Genomic DNA, 17,280 nt, shown 5'->3' on the forward strand with positions numbered 1-17,280 from the left:
CCAGTCTTGAATCTCCAACTGCCCTTCAGACATCCTGAACCGGATGTTTGGTAGGCATTCTAAACTCAACATGTCCAAAACAGAACTCATCTTTCTCCCTAACCCTTTCCTCTCCTGTTTTCCCTATTACCATAGAGGGTGCATAGGATATTTAGGGGGGACTAGTCACTTTTGGTGTGAGGGCTGCTCATCTACTTTGGTGTCCACCTCATTCACCCAGCTCTTCCCTGTGGCTCCAAGAAGCTGTAGCATGCACAGCAGCCACATTGCGGTAAGACCATCTTAGCAGACAGGCTCAACCAGGTTGAGGGTAACTGAGGGGTCTTAAGCCCATCAGTGAGCTAGGGGAATGGCTACCCCAAGCATGTGAAGACTTCCTCCGGTGGAGAACAGCAGAGTTTGTTCCAGCAGCCACGATGAAGGCTGACACATGCTGGGTCAGACATCAAAGACACCCGGGTCATTCACTGCATCCTGGGCCATTGCTGGTCATCTTGATATTTGTCTTGCCACTGGACTTCAGTGACTCAGGAAGGGAGAGTGAAGCATGCAGGAAACCACCTGGCACTAACTGTCCTCATTGGTTACATCGTGAGGCAGCTGCATCTGTCACCCACCTGTCTAGCTGGCCTGAGAACCCAAGGTCCCACTGGATTCTGGGGCTGCCGACCTCTCGCACGCATGTGGACGAGAGGCTATTCCTTGCAGTCTCCCCCAGATCCCTTCCAGATTAGCTTCATATATGAAGCTATATATCATAGAGCTATGAGGCAATTCAGTGTTAGATGTTGCAAAGGTTGACGTTCCTTAAAAAGTAACTTCTGGTCAGTGTTTTCTAATGCTTCCAAATCCTGGTCCTTGCACTTTCTCACTGTTCCGTAGACAGTCCTCTATGGGATTCTGATCCTTCTCATTATCCAAGGAAGTCATTGAGTAGGAGTCACAACCTCACCAATGAGAGAAGTGGGTTATTCAAGTCCTGAAGTGAGAAGGAAGGGCCACAGGCCTCTAGACCAGCCCTCTCATTTTTACAGGTGAGGAAACAGAGGCCCCAAGGGGTAAGCTAGAAGGAAGGGCCCTTCGGGGCCACCTGGATGAGCCTCCTCATTTTTCCGGGTGAGGTGACTGAGGCTGAGGCTGGTGAAGTGGCCAGCCCATGGTACCCCAGGTAGGAAGTGCCAGGCAGCGGTGCCAGGACCAAGGCCTTGGGCTTCAGAATTGATGGTTTTTCTGTTGTGCCTTGGTTCTCTGTCTCTGTCTCTCTCTCCCTCCCTCTGTCCCTCTCTGTCTCTCTCCTTTGTTTCTCTCTTTCTCCATGTGTGTATGTATATTTATATATCTATATACACATATGTCTAGACATACATATCCATACTTACACGTCTACATGTATGTATATATCCACCAAAGACAGTGGACACATTGGCTCACTTCTGCAAGCAAATGATAAGAAGAATGAGGGCCTGACCAAGGACGCTGGAGAACCCAGATCGGGAGCGAGGAAGGAGAGAGGCCAAAGCCTTGGGCCCCTCACCTGGGTTTCTCCGCCTCCGACTCAGCTGGGCTCCGATCCCAGGCTGGTCCCTTAGGCACTCAGGGCCCCCAGGCATCACAATAGCATCACCCCAGATGAAATCGAGCAAATGGACCAGTGAATGAAATGGCCCTTGTTAGGCACTGACAGTGCAAGCGAGCAAGACTGTCAGATGCAGCTGCCTTCCAGGAATACCATTCTGGTGGAGAAAGAGGATGCTGAGAAGGGAGCAAGGGCAGGAGGGGAGAGGCCTGGGAAGAGGCCAGGCAGACTGGGAGCAGGTGATAACCAGCCCCTGCCCAGTGTCCCAGAGGCACCGTCCAACCCCCCGTGGGCAGCCAGGCCTGGCCATGGCCAAGAAGGGGGAAAGTGGATGGATGCTAGCGAACCCTAGTAACTATCTGGTGCTGTTGTGGAAGTCCCAGACATCCATGGCACTAACTTTGAATCTTGGGAGCGCCAAATGAGATGATATTGCAGAGTACCTTACAAACCTTAAAATGCCACAGACACGTATCATTATTCATTGTTGCATTCATCACCAGAGGCATCCCTTGACTGACTGTGGTTATTGGGAAGAGCTGGGTTCAGATCCTTCCTTCTGCAGGACTAGCTTTCTGGTCAATGGGCAAGTCACTGAAACTCTCCGAGCCTCAGTTTCCTCATCGTAAGAAAAGCACAGTGATACACTACCTAACTCACCAGGGTCTCATGAGGACAGAAACACACCTTGCTCTTTGACCTTTGCTGTGCCCTTTGAAAATGAGATGCATGGAGTATGGTGGGGGTCTCAAGGATAATCACCGGTCTCCGAAGAGCTTGTTTCTACTTTTAAGGTTGCTAGGTGGTCCCCAAAAGAACTCTGCCGTGTTGCATGTGGGGAATCTGAAAGGCAGAAACCGTGGCACCAGAAAGGTGGGGCTGGAAGGAGCCTAAGCCATCCCTGGGTCTGACTCAGCAGAGTTGAGAAGAGGGAGTGACTTGCTGAGGTTGGCTAGCGCCCTCCCAGCCAGGAGCAGAGCCCCTCCGCCAGTGTCCTTCAGCCCCCGCCAGGGCTGGGGTGAGGATCCAAAGAGTTAATGATTGTAAAGAGCCGTGGCACATAGTAGGTACTAGATAAAAATGGCAGGTGTGGCACTTCATAGGTGCCAGGTAACTGCTAGTTGTTATCACTGGCCTAGAGGCGAGGCAGCGGCCAGACCAGGACGTTGGGGCACCCTGTGCCGAGGGCTGCTGAGGCTTGGGGGTGGGGCAGAGGGAGCTCCCATCCTCCGCTCCTCCAGCCCCATCACAGCCCTTTGTATGATGGGATGTCTGGGCCTGAGGGTCAGGGCAGTTTGCCATTAGTTACTATTTTTGTTTCTTTTGTCTGGCGACCTGACCCAACGAATCCCTCTCTGTTCACTAAGTGAGGGGGGAAGTGGCGTTCTGACTTGATTTTTTTTCTTGCATTGTACGTTCCACCAAGATAAAGATAGAAACAATGAAAATGTTACCTAGCCTGGTGGGGCCTGAGGCCGCATATGGTAACGTTTTCCATTTTCAAAGGCTGTTAGAAATTACCCTAATAACTATTAGCAGGGGAGACCCAGCTGTGGGGAACCCCAAGGCTCCCGGGGATGCTGACAGGGCTCCGTGGCACCAGAGTCTCTTTCTGGGCGCCGCTTTCCCTTCAAAAAGCTGATGAGTGAGAAGCAGACCCGGGGTGGGAGGTGCTTAAATCAGAGCGGGAGGTCAGCTAGTCGGTCAGCAAGCCCGTGCGTACCTGGCCTTGCGGTAAGCTTTGGAGCAATCCCTCCTCTTTTTGGGGAGCTCATGTTCTAAGGGGGGGAAGACCATCACACTGATACAGACACGACAGACAGGGAGCTGAATCTGAAAGTCTCACCTTGGGTGTAGGGGCCTGGACACACAGGTAGGAAGACCTGAATTCAGGTCCCACCCACAGACACCTAGGCTCCAGTTCCTGAAGAAGGGTAGGGCTGGCCTCCATGGTTTTGGGTCCCTCCCAGCTCCTGACCTTGGTGGAGACACGGGGCGTGGAGGAAACCTGGGGGTGCCGGGCAGGAGGTGCTTGCTCTAGTCGCTGGCCTTTTGTTACTGACCTCTGAGATCCCTGACTTTGTCCTTGTGAACGTTTCCTTGTCTGGTGTGGTCATGAGGGGCGGGTCTTTACCTCTGGTCCAGTGGGAGGAATGGCCGGCTTGGTCATTTTCTTCTTGGAGTGTTTATCTCATGTGGCCTCAGTTTTCTGCTCTGTAGAATGAGGGTATTAGACAAGATGGCATCTGAGGACCTTCGGACTCTAAGCTCATGCTCACATGACTGCAGCGGGTGATGAGCTTCCGGCACTGGACTGAATTGGTGTTCAGATGCACGGTTTGTCCCTGGCCCTAGAGTCACCTCCTGCTGCGTTTCTCGGAGGGGCCTTTCCCGGAGACGGTCATTGCCCTATCCCTGCTGGGCTCCCTCAGCCTTCTGTGCCATGGCTGTGCCAGCTTTAGCTCCTCCTTCCAGGGTGAGGAGGAGCCTGGGAGAATGCAGGGGATGAGAAGCCGGCACCCAACCCTCCCGTGCGGGCCTGGAGGAATTTGGGGGAGGACAGGAGATGCACTCGCCACGTTACTGGCTTGTGCTGGGACCCACGGCTTGTCTTCAGGGACCTTGGGAGGTGGAATGGGAAGACACAGCACTTGTGGCTGAGCAGAAAAAGAAGCTGAAATTCTGCTGGGATGCCAGGCAGAGACAGAGAGAGAGACAGAGAAGGAGAGACAGAAAGACAGAGACAGATGGAGAAAGACAGAGAGACAGAGAAAGAAAGAGACAGAAACAGATGGAGAGAGGAAGAGGGAGAGACAGAGAGGTATCGAGCATTTATAAAGTGAAGCAAAGTGACCTCAGGCGGGAGGGAGGGGGCGCAGCTGAACTGGGCCCTGTGTGCTGGGTCTTCCAGGGATAATCAGTAAGACACTATTTTCACAGACCCCTTGGGGTTTTTTGGGGAATCAAGGGAGATAGTGCAGGGACGGCCTTAGAACTGCCTCAGTGGAAACTTTTTACTGTCATAGCAAAGATCCATGCAGGGTTCTATGCACATCCTCTCCAGAATGCCTCTGGTCCATTCATCTTCCCGAATAAACAAACGGCCCAGTGCTTCTGGGACCATTTCTGGGAAGGAGCAGGCTTTCCTTTCCTGTGCCTGAGGACCAGGACTCTCCCAATGGAAAGAACAGCCACGATTCCCTTTAAGTCTTCCTTCCAGCGAAGCTGCTTAGAGAAGGAGAATGTGACTGGGGTTGAGCGTTCTCCTTTGCTGTTTCGGTGGTGCTTTTCCTGCCCCTTTTCCATCCCCGGCCACAGGCCCTTCCTGCCCCACGGGCCTGGGGCTCATCAACCCATCCATTGGGCAGGCCTGAGCCCTGGGGGCTTTGTCCATGGGCCTCTGCTCTGGCCTGCCCTGGCTGTCCTGGTTTTCAACTGTCCCCGCCCAGGAGGCAGGGCTTTCCAGCGTGGGAGCTGGGAGGCGGCCTCCACCGCCTTCCTGAGGGCCCGGGTGGACACTTTGCTTGGAGCTGTGTGAGAGATCTCGTTCTTTGGGCAGGTGTCCCATCTCATCCTTCTGTGCTAGCCCTCTCCAGGACCTGTAACATTCTAAGCACATGGGTGGCGGGGCGTCTCTGGCCGCTGAGAGCTGCCTGCCTGTGGGCCTCAGTTTCCCTGTCTATAAAAGGAGGGGGCTGGATCAGGTGGCCACCCGCGCATCTGTGATTCTCAAAATCGGCTCTCCAAGAGGCTCCTTCAGGCTCAGGGGGCAGCGCGGAGCCTGGAGCCGAGAGGCCTCGGGCCAAGCCGCCTTCCAGATGTAACATTCTCAGTGACTGTGGGTGAAAACGGTGGCTTTGGGTGTGAATGGCCACTGGGAGAACGGGGCCCGTCTGGGGGCCGTCCTAATGCTGCTTTGTTTGTTTTTTTATTGTCTGTGAACCAGAAAATGGCGGGTGGAGAGATCTGGACAGGAAGTGCCCTCTTCAGCTGGAACAGGCCAGCAGCATCTGGGACTGCCTGCCCGAGAAGTCCAGAGACACGGCCGCCGCCTGCTCCGTGACCAGCCTGATCAGAGACCTCAGCCTCAGCGACCACCACGGCAACCCGGCGGCCCCGCCCAGCAAGCGGCAGTGTCGCTCCCTGTCTTTCTCGGATGAGATGTCCAGCTGCCGGACGGCCTGGCGGCCCTTGGGGTCCAAGGTCTGGACTCCTGTTGAGAAGAGGCGGTGTTACAGTGGCGGGAGCGTGCAGCGCTACTCCAGCGGCCCCTGCGCCATGCAGAGGAGCTCCAGCTTCAGCCTTCCCTCCCGCGCCGACACGCTCTCCTCCTCCTCCTCCTCTTTCTCTGATCGGGCCGGCGTTCACGGCAGATTCGGGGGCCAGCCCTGCCCCGGGATCCTGGGCTCGGCCGCCTACGCACAGGCCGGAGACCTCTGGTGCAGCGATTCGGGGCCTGCCGGCGGCCGCAGCGTGAACATCCAGCGATCCCTCTCGTGTTCTCGTGAGCGGTTCTCCTTTTCGGAATACTGCCCCCCCTCCGCCAGTAGCACGCCTGCCTCCACCCCCGAGCTGGCCAGACGCTCCTGCGGCCTTTCCCGGAGCCGATCCCAGCCGTGTGTCCTTAATGAGAAGAAAGTGGGAGTCAAGCGACGGCGGCCTGAAGACCCTCAGGAGCTAAGGCCCTCCCTCGACCTTGCCAAGATGACGCAGGTAAGGCCCTCTCCCCCCGAGCGGTCAGCAGCGGGAGCCCAGACCCCTGACGGGGAGGGGCCACCTGCTTGTCCGAGCAGTGGAGCCTTCCCCAGGAGAAGCTGCTGTGGCTTGGGGCTGACGTGCCGATGCTGTGGGAGGGATACCGTCCCTTTGGTCATGCTGTGCTTCTCAGGGACAACGGTGAGCAGGACGCTCCCTTCTTCATGTACTTACGCAAAACCAGCTAGAATTCTTTTGGGAGGTATGTGGTCTGTGGGCCACTGCCCAGCCCCGTCCACTTCAACCCTGACCACTGACAATCTGCAGCACCATCTTCCTTTAAGAGCCCTTATCAGCAGGACCAGGATGGCCTGGCAGTGAAGGACAGTGAGTCAGGGGGGAGGTGGTGACCAGCAGAGCTCCCAAAATATCTTTGACTCGTCCTCCTTCTGGTGTTTCCTCACCAGGAAACTCGATGTTTAGCTACAGAAAGAAAGGCCAGGGAACAGTGAGCCTGGGTGCTCCTGCCTTCCATTGAGTGTGATAGCAGGGGCACAGCAACCAGCTGAGGACAGAGAGAGAAAGAGAAAGCCCCCAGATTCCGTGGGTTAATCTTGGTGACAAGAAAGTCTGATTGCGGTCCTCACCGTCACTCTGGTAATCGTCTGAACTGTGAACTCCAGACAAAGAATCCTTGCAGCCCTAACCATCTCCCCTAGCCAGGCTCTTCTTTGTCTTGGACCCCTGCCTTTGTTAGCACTGATGGTGACTCTAGACTATTGACTTGAATAGTGGGAGCACAAAGGCTACCATGGTCATTTCTCAGTTAGACCCCAGGAGTTGGAGCCCGAGGATATCTGGTGACTGTTTCTAGAGGCCATTTCCTGTCAAGGACTAGCGTCCAGGTAGATTGGAATCATGGCGGTGGGAGCCAGGCTCTGGATGGAACTTTGGGGATGAGGAGGGTCCTGCCCAAAAGCCTGCCAGACCCACGAGGGTCTCAGGGTCTCCATTAGAAGTTCTGTGTTTCCAGTTTTGGGAATGTGTAAGAGATAATTGCAGAGTTTGGGGCAACTTTAAATTTCCTAGGAGACTTTCTGGAGAGAGGGGCTTGCTCACCCATTCTGGGGAGCTGAATTCCAGAATGGGCAGCTCTGTCCTCCCTCCCTCCAAGTCCCTGTTTCAGGCGGATCGTCCCACGTTCCTCCCTTCCTTGTCATTGCGGGGGCGGGGGGGGGTCTGTCAAGAGTGTCTGTAGGCCCTGGGGTGGCTGCGTTTCAGCCGTGGATGATGAAGCTATTTTTACCGCTGAGTGCTTTGCGGTTGGGGCCAAGTCCCTCCTTTTAGCCCTCCCTTGGTCTGGCTCCCAGGGATGGGGGTCACCCTCCCCAGAAGAAGAGAGCCTCACCTTGATGGTAGGGCTTGTTGGCCCAGCCCTTAGGCCCAGGCTGGGCTCGAGGGTGGTCCATCTGACAAGCTTGTCCTTGTCAAGGGAGTGAGGGCTCCATCGAGGTTTGATGCCGAGAGCTCTGGGCCGCGAGGCCAGCTTGATGTTCGTGGGCGCTGGCTGCCTGCCGTCATTCCTTCTGTTTTCACTCTCTGCCTGTCACCTTTTCTTTCCTTCTTGAGACCTTGGCATTTTCTGGCCATGTAACCACGATGGTGCTTAAATGCATTCGTTGAGGCAGGAGCCAGTGAGTTGTCTTCCCCCTTCCCAGGGCAGCCTAGGCCATAATCGGCAAGAGGCTGGAGAACCGTGGCTTTTGATGATTTCTGAGGAAACCCAGGGCTGGCCTTCTCTGCGCCGTCTTGACTGCTACACTTCTATTATTAGCTAAGAAGCTAGAGAGTCAGCACCAACAACTCACGCACACTCATGATTTTTATCGGCCACGAGCTGGAGTAACATCACCGGCGTCACCGGAGACTCTTCAGGCCCTGGACTTGGTGGATGTGATTTTAAGATACATTGTTATGCCTAGCTGTGCCCAGGTGTATAGGAAGAGTGCTTCATCCGTTCCAGCTGGTCTCCAAGGAGGGGAGTGGGTGGGGGGCAGGCATGGTGGAAGGCCAAAGGAGGCTGCCGTGAATGTAAACAGGTGGGTGCCTTGTCTCCAGCTGGGCCCTGGGCTTATCAAAGACTCCACAAGGTAGTGGAGAGAAGGCCACAGTCCCTCTGCCTTGTGTCCAGGCCAGACTGCTCCAGTCAGTTCTGGACCCTGGGCTTTCAAGAGACTCTTGAAGGCCCCAAGGATCACCAAGACATCCTCCAGCCATTTAGTCCCCAACCACGGCCGTTACCCACATGTCGGTGATGCCACTGAATTTGTGATGGGATGATTGACAGGCCTTCAGTTCTTGGTGGAATCAAGGGTGGGGGGGGTGGCCTTTGACGTCCACGTGGAAGAGACTGATCCCCAGAATGAAGCACCAACAGGAGAAGCCCTCACAAATCGATCAGCACGCATTGAGGAGGCAGTCGTAGACTGAGGCTGATGGATCGTTGGAGCTCGGGAGTTCTGAGCCCCAAGGCCAGCACCAGTATGGCGCTGGGAGGCCATGAGGCTACCCGCCTGCAGAGGGGTCAGAAACGGATCAGGAGCTCTGGGCGAGAAGGAGACCCCCATCCTCCACACGAACAAAAACCTCCCCTCGAATTGCACAGACACCTTTGGACGTGTTCGCTCCCTGCGTAGGCACTGGCCCCATGTCCAGTCCCCAGTGAGCTGCTGAGCTCCCCATCTCTCCTCGGGCCTGTTACAGGAGGCTGGACGGAGGATGGGAAAGCCATGCTATTAGTTTGAGACAATCAGTGTCAAAGGTATGACTAGCCAGCTGGAGGCAGGGAAGGGCTGGATAGGTGGGAGATAGAGCTTTTACCTTCATCCTCCATCACAGCCTCCAGGCTACGCTCCATCACCGTTAGGAAGGAAGTGCTGAGCATGGATGAGGGGCGGCTCGGCATCACGGACAGAGCCCTGGATTTGGCACCCACGACCCGGGTTCAAATCCTACCGTATCTTCCTATCTCGGGCAAGGCGTTTCCTTTCCCTGGGTCTCAGTTCTCTCATCTGCCACATGAGAGGCTTGGACTCTCAGGGTTCTAAGGTCTCTTCCAGTTCTGGATTAGTCCATCAAGAAGCATTTATTTAGTGCCTGCTGTGTGCTAGGAGTGGTGCTGCATGTTGGATCCTATGATCGTAGGAAATTTCTGTTTGGAGGCTTCAGTTCCTCGTTTCCGTGAAGGCAAAGTGACTCGAAGCCCCTGGACCCTTCTCTCTTCTGTGCTCTGGAAATAAACGGTCCTGCAATGTGAGCTGTTCACAAACTGTCGAGCCCCATCAGTTACTGTGTGAGCTCCCTTGTCTCAGGTGCATTCGGTTTCTGGACATTTAGTTCACCCCGGCTCAACAGTCCCGTCTTGGCATTCTGGGAAGAAGCCTGCCTTTGTTGCAGAGGTGTGAGCATCTGGAGAAAAAGCCTGGGTGAATCCAAAGCACCTGGTGAACCACTCACTCACCAAAGGGGGAAACGAAGAATTCCAGAAAGCCCGTGGAGCAGACCTCCCCTGAGCAAAACCAGGCAGGGAAGGAGCGGGATTCCTTCACTGCCCACGTAGACCTTGGCACCTGGCGGGCCCAGAGCCCCCCAGCACTGCTTGTGACAAGCAGGGCCCACAGCGGCAGGGCACTCTCGCCTCTTCTGGCTTGGGCCTGTTAAGCTCACTCACAAATTCACTTTTTCTGTGAGTGAGTGTGAGTGTGTGTGAGTGAGTGTGTGTGAGAGTGAGTGTGTGTGAGTGAGTGTGTGTGTGAGAGTGTGTGAGTGTGTGTGTGTGTGTGAGAGTGAGTGTGAGAGTGAGTGTGTGAGAGTGAGTGTGAGAGTGTGTGTGTGAGAGTGAGTGTGTGAGAGTGAGTGTGTGTGTGTGAGAGTGAGTGTGTGTGTGTGAGAGTGAGTGTGTGAGTGTGAGAGTGTGTGTATATGTGAGTGTGAGTGTGTGAGCGTGTGTGTGTATGTGTGAGAGTGAGTGTGTGAGAGTGAGTGTGTGCGTGCGTGCGTGTGTGTGTGTGTGTGTGTGTGTGTGTGTGTGTGTGTGTAGGGTCCATGCAGCGCGGCTGCGCTGTTGTGGGCAATAGGCTCCCAGTCCCTGGGTGCTGGCCCCCAGAGCTCCTCTCGTTGACCAGCAGGAGTGAGGCTCTCGCTCCCGGTTCTGTGCTAAAGGGCAAGGTTGATCTGCAGGCCCTCGGTCATCTCCTGATCCTGAGATGCCCCGAGCCAGGAGATACCAAGGCCCTGGGAGCCAGGCCATGGTAAGGAGTGGAGCCCCCAGGCATAGCTGGGGGAGGGAAGGATGCTGAAGGAGGAGCTGGGGAGGAGAGGCGATACCCAGGCGAGCCAGCCAGGCAGTGGGGTGAGCTGGGGCCTGCTGACTGGCCCTCTCACTGGGCCTGGGGCGAGTGTCTTTTAATCACTGATGTTGTCCTCTCTCAACTCTGCAGCTTTGGGATCCTCATCCTCATTTCTCTTAAAATGTTTGGCCTCAGAGGCAGGAGCAGGTTTTTGTCTTGGAGGTAGCTTTACTTCTAGAGGGGAAAGTCAAAAGGTTGGCCCAGTCTTTGCTTTATAGCGCCTTAGGCCCCAAAATGAAATGCTCATTGTCAAGGAAATGGGAGGATGGTCTTCTGGCCCAACCCTAAGAGATATGAAATGGTCCATTATTCATTCAGCAAACACTTAGTAACTGCTAGGTAGTATTCATCTAGAAGATGATGCCAAAGATGGGAAGGGGTCTGAAGACCCTGGAACGTAGAAGTGGGCTGTTCATCCTGGGGCAGACAAGCCCAAGGGGAGACACATCAGCTGTTTTAAGTATTTTAAAGGGGGTGTGTTCTGTTTTGTTCCAGAGGGAAGAACTGGGACTGGTCACTCAGTTAACAGTCAGCGAGCATCTATTAAGTGCTTACTGTGTGCCAGGCACTGGGCTATATGGCCAGTAAGTGGAGGTTACAAGGAAGCAGTTCGGAGGTTCATTACCTCTTCCAGAGAGAGCCTAGAGGAGGAGCTGGGGCCAGGGGGAGAGGGGGAGAGCAAGTGACTTGTCTACGGTCATATGAGTAGTGAGCTTCAGAGGCGGGATCTGAATCTGGATTCTCCGACTCCAGTCAGTAAGTACTCTTTGATCTGTTGCAAGTAAGGAGAATATCCTTTTTGGTTTTTTTCCTTTCCTCCTCCTTCTCCTTTCTGTTCCTCTGCCTCCTTCTCTTCATTTTATTCTTCTTCCTCTTTTGAAACGGAAGAGGAAATTTTGATGAGCTACCTCTCTGAGAATGTGGCCAGGCCCAGGATGAAATCTGCTGCTTCGATGCAAAGGGGGATGGGCGGGTGAATGCGTCCTCTCTGGGGAGCAGCGGCAGGCTCCTGGTCTGCCCATCCCTGCCTGTGTGGTCTCGAGCGAGTTGCTGTCTGTCCTTGGGCCTTGGAGTGCACTTGTCTGTGAGAGGAGGCCTCTGAGGTCCCTTCTGCTCGAAAGGAACGTATCTCTGTGTCTACACATTTTCTCTCCATAGAGTTAGTGCTGTGAGGATTGTCCTACAAACAGCTCCCCGATGGGCCCCAGCCCCTCAATTCCCCTGCCCACCAGCTGCCCAGGTGCCCCAACGCCTCATGCCAGCAAAGGTAGCCGCAGCGGAACATGTCTTCCACGGCAATGGTGGAGGAATTCAGTGGGTAGGCTTGGCTCTGCATTATCTCCACTCTTGTCTTCTAAACTCTCTCTCTCTCTCTCTCTCTCTCTCTCTCTCTCTCTCTCTCTCTCTCTCTCTCTCTCTCTCTCTCTCTCCCTCTCTCCTCCCTCCCTCCCTCCCTCCCTCCCTCCCTCTCTCTCTCTCTCTCTCTCTCTCTCTCTCTCTCTTTCTCTCTCTCTTTCTCTCTCTTTCTCTCTCCCTCCCTCTTAACTGCCGAATTTTCAATCTGTGCTGCAGAGGGAGGAATCAGGTGATGGGAGCCATCTGGATAGGGATGAGCAAATGTTTTTAAAAACAGAGATGATTACGTTGATGACAGTCCTAATACGGCAGAACAACCACGGCCTCATTCACGGGATATCTGTCTTGCCTGCAGTTGTAATCAGAACCACTTGGTTCCCTGGGCCCAGCTGCTCTCGGGCTATGCCAGGCCTCGCTTGGGCTGCCCTGGCCCGTGCATCCACCCAATCCTCTGGCACCTGGGCAGCTTTCCTCTTTGAGCCAGTCTTCATGGCTGGTCTTCTTTTACGTGGGTGGACAGTCATGGCCCCACTTCTCACACAAAGACCATGTAGACTCCCCGGTGGAGGCCTGAGCTTAGGACATTCGTTGTCCAGAAGCCTCTGGTCGCTTCTGTCAGTGCCTTTCTTTATTTTTTGGTTTTTAGTTGCTGATACCCTGACCGCTGCACGTCACTCAGCTTCCTGAAGCCTGCAGCAGTCGCGTGGTGATTCAGAGACAGATTACATGTCTTGCCTCAGCTTTGGAAAAAGTGACAATTATAAATATTACCCGTTGATTACCATTTCCCTGAGTGTTATGGCCCTTGCAGTATTTCTAACTTGGAGCAGGACAGCTCAAAAGAGCAGCAAATTGTATTTCTCAGCAGTCCGTCAGAAAGGAGCGAGAAGTTTCAGGGGGGGAAACAAAACACCCAACCAGAAGGGTAATTGGTTGCAGCTGCCTGGACTCAAGGCCCACTGACTGGGGTGTTTGCAGAGGCTTAAAGGACCTTCAAAAGCTAACCGGGGGCATTTTTTGAAAAAATAAAGCCACATTCCCCCTCCCCCTGGAAAAAAAAATAACCACCCCCATGAGGTATAAAATAACATATCACTGTAGCTTTGGGGAAATGTCCTAATATTGGAATTGCATGTGGTCATTCTGACAAGGCCAAGATCGGGCTGAAAGGAAGAGCCCTGTGGACCAAGCCATTGGCTGAAGTTTCATCTGGTCCAATGCTCTCATATGGAGGCAGAAATTAAGGCTCAGAGAGTTGAATGACTTGCCCAAGGTCACTGAGCAGGGAGACAGAATGTGACAGAGCTGGGAGGCCCAACTGGGCCTCAGACTCTGGTGTGCTCTCTCCTTCCTTTGATGCCACGTTGTAAGTGCTCGTGGACCTCAGTGAAGTTGAGTTGACGTAGATGGCTGTTCTGCTGGGCCAGATGGGAGCCCTTGGGCCCTCTTCAGCTGGTTTGAGGGTTAAGAGTGGCTGACTCCCAAACCGGAGGAAGTGTTGAGGCCTGAGACCCACTTTCCAAGTCAGCGTTTGGGAACATGTTTGCAGTGTTGACTGTCCTCACTCTCAGAGCCCGCTGGAGCCGTTCTTACTCCTCTGGGTTGGACGTGACAGGATGTCAGACCCTGAGCACAGGCCGAGTGTCCTGGGGCATCACTGATGCGTCTTTCTTTCTTGATGTGGCCAGGAAGCTGCCTACAAACTCTCCTGTTCTAGCCTCGTGGGGCTTGGACGTGAGGAGGTCATCCCCAGCCAACAGGGGATTCCTTCTGAGGACACCCAGAGGCAGAAGAGTCTTGCCTCAGTGACGTGAGAATTGGTTTACTTTATGGTGGATCTCGGCAATTAGGAGGAGCCCCCTCAACGTGAGCTGGGAAAAGGAAGGTCTGAAGTACAGACTGTTTTCAGTGAGACACAATTTGATTACTTGCAAGAACACCCAGTAACTTGAGCCCAGCAGGTGTTGTCCAGCACTGAGCCCTCTGTGAAGAGCAAGGACTGATTTGGGTTTGGAAGTTAGAGCCTGCCGGAGCGGGATCAGCCTGTGTTTATGTTGAATGTGTGCTATTCCTGAGGAAGGTGGGGCCTACCAGGGTTCCTGGTTGGTGCCCAGTGAGGCCCTGTAGAAGTGTTCCTGGACTCCCGAGGCCTATGCAGAAGCTTGGGCAGATTCTGCCATCCAGTCCTGGTGGCAGACCAAAGGACCATGCCTGTCTGATGGCACAGGGCCAGCCGAGTGAGCTGCGAGGGCCCCATCACTGGAGGTCAGCGACCACCTCGGCCACTCACAAAGAGCCCTCCCTTAGGCATAGGCAGTCTTTGATCTGGATTGGTGGAGGGAGTGGCCATACCCATGAGAATGTAGATCCTGGAAGTAAGATGTTAGAACCAGAAGGAACCTTTGGAGCTGGTCCCTCCGCCTTGTTTTGTAGACGATGGGTGGGTGGTCACAGAGGACGGGCAGCTCACCCCCACCTAGCCTAGCCATGGAACCTAGACTCCGCTGCCGGGAAGGGTGGTTACCCCTCATCCCCCCAACTTGTCCTCTTCTTACCTTCCCTCACAGTAACCATTTCCCAGGCTTTGAAGAGTTTTGTTCCCTGTCCCCTGGAGCTTCTCCAAGCTCAGGAAGGACCCTGGTGCTGTGGGAAGCGTCGGGTGCCTGGGTAGCCCAGCTGGCTTCTTTCACAGTTCCAATATGTTCCAGGTCACACCAGCGCTCTTCATACAGCTGGGCCACATCTGGCCAGCTTACGACAGCTGGAGATGGGGCATGAGGACGTCAGCGATGCTTGGCAAGTGGGCTCCGCTGATGAGGTTGAATAATGCCTAGCCACTTGCCAAGCCCAGCTTTGGGAGACCCGGCTCAGAAGCCCCCTGAGAATCCCGCTTTCCCTTTTCTGATTTCTCTTCCCTTAGCAGCGGTGAGGATAAGAATGCATCTGCCTGGGGTGGGGAGGATGAGTCTTTTGGAAGATGGATTGGACTTGACCTCAGAGAGCACAACCAGGAGCAGCAGGTTGGAAGTTACAAGGAGACAGCTTTCAGCCCTGTATTAGAAGAAGCTTTTGACCAATGGGAACTGTCCGAAAGGGCTGAGTGTCTGGGCATTTGGATGAGTATTTGTGAAAGATATGACGGGAGGTCCTGCTTGGATTGGTGACCTCCGAGCCGCCTTCTAGTCTGAGATGATATAATTCGATAATCTATTAGACCTTATACATATTTATTTAGACTACTTATATTTATATATTTAGTAGACTGTATATACAATTTATATTCATAAAATTATTTCATTTATTAGGCATCATTGGGTCCTGGAGCTTACTGGTATGGGCACCCCCTCTAAGCCTGTGGGCCATGACCCATCCACACTTGCCCATCCTGTACAACCCTTGTCCATATCCTCTTATAAATACCATGTGGCTGAGGACAGGGAGGAAAGGGCTTCCCCAATATGCTGTGGTTACCGGTGTGGCCCACCGGCTGAATATCTGTCGAGATCTCACCCTCCTCCCAGGAACATCCCAGCTCCTTTTCCAGCCTTGCCTTCCTGGGTAGCGTCTTTGACGCCACCGTCTTGTGTGAAATTCATCATTGGTGATACGCAACAACCTGTCTGTACCCTCTGCACTGATCTTACCCCATTGCCCTTTGGCATAATTTGTCAAGCAAACGTCCACTGTGTCACCCCAAATTTTAATTTGTCAAAGATTATGGTGTTCCCAGAATGTTGGTGTTAAATGCTTTTTTGTTTGAGGTAGGCAGATACTATTCAGTTTCCCAAATACGTTTAATTCATTAATTTGTCCAGTTCATTAATTACTATATTCATTTTTGTAGGCTTGGAGAAAGGGAAATACAGATAGATGTCTCACACACACACACACACACACACACACACACACACACACACACACACGATGAGTGAGTCAGCCAAGCCCCTTCTGCCTTCTCACTGTGAAGCCAAGCCAGTGTGCAGCCACTGACTTCTCTGCCTAGCCCTGGTTGCCCGTCTCCCCATCGGGCTGCTTCCCTCTGTCTTTGCCCCATCCTTAGCCTAAGCAGAGGTGGGCACTCTGGCCCCTGTGTCGAGGCCTTCCTCCTTTATACCCTTTCCCTGCCACGTGTAGCGTGGTGAAGAATTCCAGACCCTAAATCCTGCAACAGAGAACAAACACTTTGCTGAAATTCCCTGGCAGTCAAGACCTTCCTTTGATTAGAGGCAAAGTGGGTGTTAATTGCCTATTTATGGCCAAAAAATAAACAATGCAGCTTTTGAAAGAGTAGAACTCTTCGTGCTTTGGGGGATGGGCTCTTCTTTTTTTTTAAAGAGGTGATTGGCTTCTAAATTCGTCCCACCGAAACAGCCCAGAGATGGACCTGATAGCAGTGGCCGAGGGCTCACATCAGTGACCAGAGGTCGTTAGCAGCAGCCACCCCTTTGTGATGCCATGTCAAGGTCACATCTACATTTGGGCTGCTATCAACGTTAGTGAGTATTCCAGTCATGGAGGGAGAGGATCTTAAGGCTTCTGGAGAAGTAGAGTGGGCCTTTACTCTCTCTCCCTTTCTTTTAGACAGTTGAATCTCCCTTTGCTCCCCCTCCCCTCAAAGCTCCACTCACATTCACCAGCCATGGGACTCTCCAAGCCTGAACTCTGCTCTTTGGCCCCAGCTCCAAGGACATAGGTTGTCTCTGCCTATTAGAATTTAAGCTCTGTAGTTGTCTTCTCTGCATTTAGCAAGGCCTCTGGCCCATAGGCAGAGGGGGTAGGGACTGGACCTGTACAGGGAACTTCTGGGTGAGGAAACTCTCTTCACCCATGCAGGTTAGCACCTTCTCCTCAAATTATAGTCTCAGAGTGTTGTCTAGAATATCGAGAGGCTGTCACTCTACCAGAGTCTCACCACTAATAGATATGTGTTACCCATGAGACTTGAACCCAGGACTCTTCCTGATTCAAGGGCAGGAAGGTGGTCCAGTAGATCCAGTGCTTGGTCAGGAAGACGTATGAGTTCAAATCCGGCCTCAGCCTCTTAGGAGCTGTGTGATCCTGGGCAAGTCACTGAGGCTGCCAGGGGCCTTTGATTATGTCTCTGAGTATATTCTTCTGGCTCTGCCTCCTTCACTCGTCTCCATCCCTGCCTTCTTCCATACTTCGTGGGATTTGTCATGTGCCATTACATGCGTGTACCCTAATCATCTAGCCATTCTCCCATTGATGAGATTAAGTGACTTA

At 53.5% G+C, this 17,280-nt stretch overlaps 1 protein-coding gene across 3 annotated transcripts in view; it reads left to right on the top strand.

Moving 5' to 3' along the window:
- FAM53B (family with sequence similarity 53 member B) overlaps nt 1–17,280 on the top strand; it is a 134,575-nt gene that overhangs the window by 74,734 nt on the left and 42,561 nt on the right. For all 3 annotated transcript variants that reach the window (XM_020973607.2, XM_078150701.1, XM_020973605.2), the window contains exon 4: nt 5,523–6,289. In XM_020973607.2, coding sequence (XP_020829266.1) covers nt 5,523–6,289 — 767 coding nt within the window. The remainder of the gene's footprint in view (nt 1–5,522; nt 6,290–17,280) is intronic.

The sequence above is a fragment of the Phascolarctos cinereus genome, unplaced genomic scaffold (assembly GCF_003287225.1).
Source record: "Phascolarctos cinereus isolate Bilbo 61053 unplaced genomic scaffold, phaCin_HiC Scaffold_3;HRSCAF=262, whole genome shotgun sequence".
In the NCBI taxonomy this organism is placed as follows: Eukaryota; Metazoa; Chordata; class Mammalia; order Diprotodontia; family Phascolarctidae; genus Phascolarctos; species Phascolarctos cinereus.